Genomic DNA, 9,197 nt, shown 5'->3' with positions numbered 1-9,197 from the left:
AGTATCCTATATCACAAACTGGTGTAGATGGTCAGTACCCTATATCACAAAACTGAAATAAGCCGTGATACAAATGAGACAAATTTCGAGATGGGTTGTTTCCATAGTGAAAAAATGAACCAGCGTGTAGCAGATTGTATCAATACGAATAAGAAATAAGTTTCAGATGTTGTTGAAAACATGGTCGAGAACTAAGTTATTCAATTGCACTAGAGTGTTTTGATGAGTAGCCCTAAAAGTATGTGCAACAGAAAAATACCATCATACAAGAAGAGGAAAAAAATCTTTTGATTCAGCCTGAATAGCAGTAATCCCTTACCTCAAGAGGAGAGAATAAATGAAGAACATTCCAGGCGACTCTCGGTTATTGTCACCTGGTCACCTGTCATCAAACTGGGGTTCTCCAATCGGAAAAAGAGATCTCTCTCTCTCTCTCTCTCTCTCTCTCTCTCTCTCTCTCTCTTGTCCACAGATGGGCAGACAAAAGATGACCTGAGTGCAATGCCCAGAACCCATGTTAAAAAAAAAGCCAGATGTACAGCAATCCCAGCACTCGGCAAAGAGGCTGAGATGGAGGAACTGGCTAGGTGCTCAGGAGTGAGTACAGTGACAGAAATAACAAGAGATCTTCAAAAACAAGGAAGAGAGTACTGACTCCCAAAAAGTTGTCCTCTGCTCTCCATGGCATAGTGTGCATACATGTGTGCATGCACACACATATTAAATAAATATCTTTAAAATACACATAAATATGCTCCTCATCTTATCAATGTCGCTTTGATAATATGGTGAATATGTGTTTTGTTTACTTCTGCCAATCCAATTATATATTTTAGATAAAATACTGTTACTCAAAAGAAGAGGAAAACATGCTGTTGAAGCATCGATAAAAAGACAGTGCATCTTGCTTTGGTCATCTTCTTAAAGAATGCCGCGCTATGCAGACTTCATAAGCGTCTTCAGCTTAACTGAGTTCTATTGAACTTTGACCCAAAAAAGGGGGAGATGGAAATTTTAGGGTGGCACGTTGAGTACTAACTCCTGTGACGCCATCAGAACAGAAATACCCCGGCTTTAGGACGGTTTCTACTGGTAGTTCGGATCAAAACTGCGGTAACACTGTTGCATCCTTTCTTTCTCACAGCTTGCCTGGGCACCTTCCGCGCTGGCGCCTTCAGTGCTGCGCGGCAGTCAACCAATGCTTACCCTGATCTCAGGAGCTGCGTCAATGGTAAACTACTATTTACAAACAAAATAAAATAACATGGGAGACTTGGGAAGTAAAATACTCTGTGTCTATGTAAACTCATGTTTACATTAAATAAGTGAACCCTTGAAGGAGGCTATGCCAAAGAGTGATGTACTTTTTGAACTGCACATAGGAGCATATTTTTTCAGTTGTAAATGCATCTGTTTTGCATAAAATGAATTTTCCCCCTAACATTTCAGTTGAGGGATGGTAGGCTTCAGGTTAATGCTTTCAAAAATGTAACTTTAGCATCTTTATTTTGGTTAGAGTTGTGTATGCACAGTCTGACGAAATGTTACAGTTTACTAATTGTCAGAAGAGAGTCATGCTTGTTTTTTTATCATTTGGGCATCAATGATATGAATATGAAAATACGTGTATCAAACCAGCCTTTATTCTCTGAAGTCTATACAGGGCCCACGGTGACCACCACATGATTGTTGTGCTCATTACCTTTCATTTAGGCACCACATTTTCCTGAAACTCATTCTCCAGTGTTTGAAAACCATTACTTCATAGATTTTAATAGGACTTCTTCTTATTTAAGGCAGGAAGGTCCCTTTTAAAAGCTCTGTCATAATCTAAGTTGGAATTGCCAAATTGTATTGTTGTCTCACAGAGAATAGTTTGCTTGGTCTGCCCTCCTCAAGGAATTGTTATAAGACTCAAGTCAAGAGAAGTATTTGCCAGTCTTGGTGGTGCCTGCCATTAATTCTAGCACGTGGGGAACCAGACGTTTCTGTGAGTTCAAGTGAGTTCCAAGACAGCTAGTGTCTTAAGTAGCACTGGCTGACCTTGAACTGACTATTATGAAAAGATGACCTTGACCACCCTTTCTTCATTTTCTGAGCCCTGGATTACAGACCTGAGCCACCCTATCAGGTGTATGCAGTGCTGGGGATCAAATGCAGGGCTTTGTGAAGGCTAGATAATCAATCACTCTACCAACTGAACTACATCCCAAGGCCGTACTGTTTGGAAGGATGCATCGTAGTCTTATTGGTTCTAGGGATGCAATTGTACTTTTCCATTTCTGCTATTTTCTTTTCTTGCCTGAGGTTAAAATTAAGTGGAGGTCTGTCTCCTTCAGCCATCCCAGACCAATGTGATCCCATGCCATGCAACGAAGACGGGTTTCTGAGCTGCAAAGACGGCCAGGCAGCTTTCACGTGCATCTGTAAACCAGGATGGCAGGGAGACAAGTGTCAGTTTGGTATGTATGAAAAACCCTTGGCTTTTCCGAGTTGACCGCATGACTGATTATTTGAAGGTGGTATTTCATTAAAAATACTTTGTTTTCCCATTGCAGATGTAAATGAATGTAAAGATCCCTTAAACATAAATGGAGGCTGTAGCCAGATTTGCGAAAACACTCCCGGAAGTTACCACTGCTCTTGCAGAAGTGGCTTTGCAATTCTTTCTAATAAAAAAGACTGCAAAGGTAAGAACACAGATGTAGAATAAAAATACATTCACTGTTAGCGATCATAGCTCAGGGAGAGGAATTTTCTTGAGAAACTTCTGGAAAATACTCTGGTCAGAAAGTACTTATTATAAATGTGCCACTATGTCTTGGACTCCATTTTAGTTTAAACTACCAATAGCAAGCAAGTGTATTTTAATTTCTTCCTGTGTGTTTACATGTACAATTGCATATTTCAAGAATTTGTTTAGTGATGAATAGGGGTGATTAGAGCACTTCATTGGAAACACAGGCTTCCGTGCTACGCATGTTACAAAAACATCTGTCCTGTTTTCAGAATCAGCTACCATCCTATTGTTCCATAAGATGAACAGCAGCTACACAAGGAAAATCTGCAAATCTTAATACCATCACTCTTATATTTATCTTTGCACTTCAAAAATATCTTTCTGGCTTCCAAAATAAATCCTTCATTTTGCACCCCATTTCCGATGCCGGCTTTGAGAAAGGTGAAGAATCTCTGGTTCTCATTCTCTTCACACACTGACTATTGCACCCTGGTCTTAAGTATAGTTTCCTACGGATGTAAATCATCTGTCAGGTCAGCCTTTTATATATTTGTTGCTCTATTTCCTTTGACTTTCTCCATGAATCTTTGTCTTTTAATGTTTTCCCTTATTCTCCTTTCACACACTGCTTCATTGGACTGCGTGAATTGCTATAAGATATCTATAAGTATCCCTGCTAGGCGAATGGATGGTTAAAGTCAGACTTCTGAGCCTGTGGCAAATTCTTGCCACAAAGCAGAAACCCTTTAAAAAGGATTTTGTGCCTCTTCCTAAGAGGTTAAAAATTCAGTAGGTTAAATGTGAAGTTTCCTTGTGTAAGCCTTTGCTTCTATCTTAGAAAGTCCCCAGTCTGAATTCAAATTTAAGGAATTTTCTGTCTGCTTGGTAGTAGTCAGCATTGTGTAGTTCAATACAATTCAGATCTCGTGGAATGACGCAGAAATGAAATGCATTAACAGCCTCTCCCAAGTTATTATCCAATTCATGACTGTATATCTTCCTTATCTGTCTATTCAAATGTTGAGTTCGGCTATTAGAGTAGGCACATCATTAGAAGAGCAGTTATAGGATGTTATAATTCAGCATATATAAATAGGTAGTACCCATTCCTACTTTAACAATTAAATACTTGAATAATCTATTCTTTTCCCAATTTTGTGATTTTTTTCATATCCATATTGAATTAATACATGCCTGTATGATTATAAATATATATATATTTTAAAAATACAGTTCAGTGTTGAAGTGCTTGCTCAGCATGTAGAAGCTCTGGGTGCATTTCTCAGTGCCCCCAACAACCAACAGAATGTTTCTGAAGACCAGAATGTGTGTCTTCCATTCTTTCTTTGCATAATAATTCATCTGTGGTATACAGCAGAGCTTAGAACGTACAGAAAAATATGTAGAAAGCTATTACAGTAGGACCTTGGCCTGGTGTGGACATACATGGACTCAGGTTAGCAGTTACTGACCAGATATGAAAGTCTAAAGCCTCTTCAGGCATTAGCGTGGAGACAGAATCACCATGCCAAAGTGCTGTATGTAAATTCAAAGTATCTATGTATTTCCCTACAAATATGCCTAAAGCCAAGTAATTTAAGAAATGTGTTTTTATTTTCTTCTAAAAGTGTGGACTTTTAAAAAACTTTTTAATACTTTTTTCAATAAACTAAGGATTCGTATTAAGTTGTAAGGAATATTATAGATTTCAAGTATTTGTGTTTTTCCTCATTAGTAATATTTGCATAATTCTTGTATAATTTTACCCCTAAAACACTGGCATTGACTCATTTAGGATGAAGAAACATTCCCTTACCATAGGGATTAAATCCATTATTTGGGAGCAAGTTATTTGAAACAGAGCAATGTCTTCATCTGTCCATCTCCCCAGATAAACTGCCATTTTTCAATGTTGGAAATGCATTTGTCTTTCTCTTTCACCTACATGAAGAAAGCTGAGCAGTAATTGCATCCGTGCAGAACTGTATCTCACTGTTTCTGTTTGCCTGAAAGTGCCACCCATCACCTCCTTGCGACCCATCTTTTGCTTCCTTCTACACTACATAGTGCAACAAATACATCTGAAATTTCTACAGTATTAACCTAATACTAAAAGACACCAGAATAATTGCAGTGTTTGAAAAACTTTTAGATTTTACTCAGTCCCACCTTAAATGTAAATCATTCTTGATTACTGTGGGCAAGATGGGTAAAAATACTAGATATTTGTCTACCTCCAAATAAAGATATAAAGCAAATGAGTTTGCACTTGTTGAATAATTGTAATAAGGAGTTGAGTGAATCTACATTTACAACCAGTTTCAGAAATAAAAATTTAGAAATACATTTAAAGAACGTTAAGAACATAGTTGGCCTCTTCTTTCACGTGTTTTTAGACTTCTCCCCAGTAGATAAGAAAATGACTAAATCCTTTTCTTTTTCTTACATACTTGAAAAGGAACGTTAGTGCAATTTCCCATGAATTCCTATAAAAATCATTTCTAGGGAACTAAAGCAGGGTGATAGATTTACTATTTTGCTGTTCCAAGTGTTTCCTTACTGTTGGGAAAATTTTACCATATTGATTTTATTTGTAGATGTGGATGAGTGCTCTCTGAAACCGAGTGTTTAACACATTGATTTTATTTGTAGATCTGGACGAGTGCTCTCTGAAGCCGAGTGTTTGCGGCACAGCTGTGTGCAAGAACATCCCAGGAGACTTTGAATGTGAATGTCCTGAGGGCTACAGATATGATCTCTCATCAAAGTCTTGTAAAGGTAACATGATGATGGCATCCCTGCTTATGGTAGGGAGGGTGGGTTGGAACCCTGGCTTAATATTGGAAAAAGCATCTCTTTTGCTAATCTCTGGTGTAGCTTGGTTGATTTGGTGATTGTTGACTTCCTTATGGAATAGAAGTATCAATTAAGACCCATGATCTTTGAGTTTATGTGTCATTCATGCCATTTAACCCATTAAATTTTATAAAAACTAGAGACTCCCTTTGTTATTATGGCAAAATTAACACATTTTAATAGCCTGTAGGTAACATTGAAGCTTTTTAATTTGTAAGGAAAAATTTATATAGACAAAGAAAAATGACACATGCTTTAATTGTGGGACTGAAACCATGAGCCTGCCTATTAACCTTAGGTTTCATTCCAAATATTTATTTCAGTAACTTTCTGTGCATGTATGTGACTTTAAAACAGGAATTTGGTATTGGAGAGATGGCTCCGTAGTTAGGAGTACTTTGCAGCTCTTGCAGAGGATCTGGATTCGGTTCCCAGAGGCCATCTCATTTGGCTCACAACCACGTGTCACTCCAGTTCTAGGGGATCTGACATCCTCTTCTGGACTCTTCTGACACATGCATATACATGCTGCACATATATGCATGCAGGCACACATGCATAAAAAATAAAGTCAAGAATAAAAGGAAAACAAGGTCTCTGGAGCTCTAGAAAGCTGAGGGTTACTAATTTAAGATGCCAAAACCCCATAAGGATGCATGGTGTCAGCTTGGATCCGTTGGCAAGCTTCAATGCATTATGTCTATTTTGTCTTAGATTTCAGATTATCATATATGAATTATCTCATATATTTCTCTAAATATTTCAAAATTTCCAGCTGAATTAGCATCATGCCAAAAACTAATAACATCAATAATGGAGCATGCTCTGTATTTGTAACCATTTTTAAGCAAAAGCTCAGAGACACAGCTCTGCAGCCTTCACATCCCAGTTGTCTGTTTTCAAAGCTTTGTCATCACCCCAAGTAGAAACTGCTGAGCAGATAACAGCAGCTTTCTCTTAATGGTTTCCTTATTACAGATAATCCCTGCTATTATAATAAACCTTTCTGTCTTTGAATCTATGTAAGTGGATGGTCATTTTCTAATAGACTTTTTTTTCTAATTATTTATAGTATGATGTTGAAATGTTTGCCGTCACCCTATCACCACAATCACCTATTTCTACTTTCCATTATCCCCATTGCTATTATTAGGAAACTTATGAATTCTCAGATTCATTGAAACAGAGACAAGCAGAGTCCTTGATTAAAACAGAAGCTTCCTAAATTCAAGGAACACAGGAGTCGGGGACTTATTGTAGTCACAGAACTTCTATTGGTCAGGCTCTTGTCTTCTTAACTCCAAGGCTGAATCTCATGGACCACGGGGAAGTTACGTTTTAGAAAGATTCACAGCTCAGTTTCTAAGGGATGCAAACTAGCAGAGCTTCTGCAGGGTAGCCACTGCCTCAGAAATGGGGTACCATTGAGCTGCTCACTTGGGGGCTTAGTGTACCACTCATGGCAGAAACTGTTGAGAAATGGGAGGTGAGCTGTCTGTCCAGCCCCCTGCCTCCAGTATCTGTCTAGATATCTGTCTAGTCCATGTGTCTGGACTGGTGTTTTGGTCATATCCTCAGAGGTAGCTACCTTCTAGGTAGCTGTGTAAAAGAAGAGGCAAGATAACAACCACAACAAAACAGATGGAAACTAAAGCTCCCGAACACACTGGCATTTGTGGCCTCCAGCAATGGCAAAACCTTCCAACCTCTGGCCAATGATAAGATTGAAAGTCCTTGTTCCAACACTGCATGACCAGCCTGTGTTATCATTATCTGCTCTCATCATTGTTAGCCATTTTCTTCATCTAGATTGCAGTTTCATCGGCTAAAGGACAGATTTTTAAATGTTTTATATATGAGCCCATATATATCTTATTTTAATCCTATATCATACAATTTTAATGCATTTGAAGTATCGCTAACTCTGGAAATGTATTCTAAAGTATTTAAAAGAGCATATATTACACGGTTGTATTAATAAGAACTTCATGAATTTATAATAGGGTGTATTCAATGAGATATCAAGGACTTTCTGTAGCCCTGAAACAATCTTTAGCTTAGGCATGCTAGTACAATGTGGAAAGTTGGGTGCAGATCAGTTAAAAGACTTCAAATTATGGAATAGCACAATAAGGTTTGAAAAAAAGAACATTAATATATGTCATTAAACTTAAAATCTATAACTTCTTAATATCACCCATCATGATCAGGACAGATACTCACTATTTAGTATTATTTATGGACATACTCTATAGTGGGAAAAGATAATGAGTCCAATGGGCACTCTATTTACTCAGAAATTTCAACTGGGGACACATGATAAAATCAACACAGATACTAACATGTGTTATGATATTCATTATGAATTGGTAAGAGAGGAAAATACAGGGACTCTAAAATGTAAACCAAAAGACATTGATGTGCTGGGAGATGAAGGACTTCTTTCACAGAACTTGTTGAAAACGTCGCAGTGATGAAGAGACACGAGCATGGGAAAGGTTGACTAAGGAAGCACAATCAACAGGGAGGAGGAAATAAGCCTATGAGGTCACGCATTGATCTGACGGAAGGACACTGAAAGTGGAGAGCAGTAGTGAAGGTCACCAGCAGGAGCAGATAGCAAATGAATGGGTAGACAATGCTGCCTAGATAGGTGTGGCAGATGATTGTGTGGACCTGAATTGCTACAAAGAAGCTGAAGCTACAAAGGCTGATAGATTGGTTAAAACTGCAGACTATGAAGGGTTCTAATTGTTGCCGGCCCAGAGCCCAATGACAATTTATCTGGGGCTATCTTAGTCCTCTGAGTAGCCACTTCTGGCCCACCTCTGCAGCAAACTGTAAGACCAAGCATCCTGTCACTAACAAACAAAGACTTTTGGGAATTTATAAACTTAACAAAGCCCTAGTTTTCAACAAACAAAGGGCAGGTTGTGGAGGACACCTTTAATATCAGCACTAGGGAGGGAGAGGCAGGTGAATCTCTGGAGTTCGAGATTAGCCTGGTCTACAGAGTGAGTTCCAGGAGCTAAAGAGAGAAACACTGTCTTCAAAACAAAACAAAACAAAACAAAACAAAACAAAACAAAACAAAACAAAAAAAGGTTTGTCCTGGAGAGATGGCTCAGTGATTAAGAGCACTGGTTGCTCTTCTAGAGGTACTAAGTCCAATTCCCAGCACCCACACAGTGTCTCACAGCCATCTATAATGGGGTCTGTTGTACTCTTTGATCACACAGGCATACATGCAATTAGAACGCTCATATACATAAATAAATAAATATTTTAAAAAGGCTGAGTTATCAGGTACCATTTGATGGCTGTAACTGAGATTTCTCTACTTTGCTTTATCTACTTAATGCTTTTACCAGTGTATTTAACAAGTACCTTGTTTCATGAATTTCTTTGTCATAGAAAAGTTTTGTAGAATTGCTTCCATGTTGGAAACTGGAATTCATGGTAACATAAGTCTGTGTTCCTGAGACAGTATTACTCCTATTCAGTTTCAGAATAAACTATCTTTGAATACAGAAAAGAGAATATGACCAGTATTAATTATTACACTATTATAAAAAGTCAACTTTTTGGTGTTGTCATTTAT

The 9,197-nt window shown here is 38.1% G+C and overlaps 1 protein-coding gene across 1 annotated transcript in view; it reads left to right on the top strand.

The window, feature by feature from the left end:
• Pros1 (protein S) overlaps nt 1-9,197 on the top strand; it is a 76,335-nt gene that overhangs the window by 37,301 nt on the left and 29,837 nt on the right. Inside the window, exons 4-7 of the mRNA XM_005345249.3 lie at nt 1,145-1,231; nt 2,340-2,462; nt 2,559-2,690; nt 5,393-5,518. Coding sequence (XP_005345306.1) covers nt 1,145-1,231; nt 2,340-2,462; nt 2,559-2,690; nt 5,393-5,518 — 468 coding nt within the window. The remainder of the gene's footprint in view (nt 1-1,144; nt 1,232-2,339; nt 2,463-2,558; nt 2,691-5,392; nt 5,519-9,197) is intronic.

The sequence above is a fragment of the Microtus ochrogaster genome, chromosome 2 (assembly GCF_000317375.1).
Source record: "Microtus ochrogaster isolate Prairie Vole_2 chromosome 2, MicOch1.0, whole genome shotgun sequence".
In the NCBI taxonomy this organism is placed as follows: Eukaryota; Metazoa; Chordata; class Mammalia; order Rodentia; family Cricetidae; genus Microtus; species Microtus ochrogaster.
Note: the sequence above shows the minus strand (reverse complement) of the source record. Positions and strands in the feature narration are given on the sequence as shown.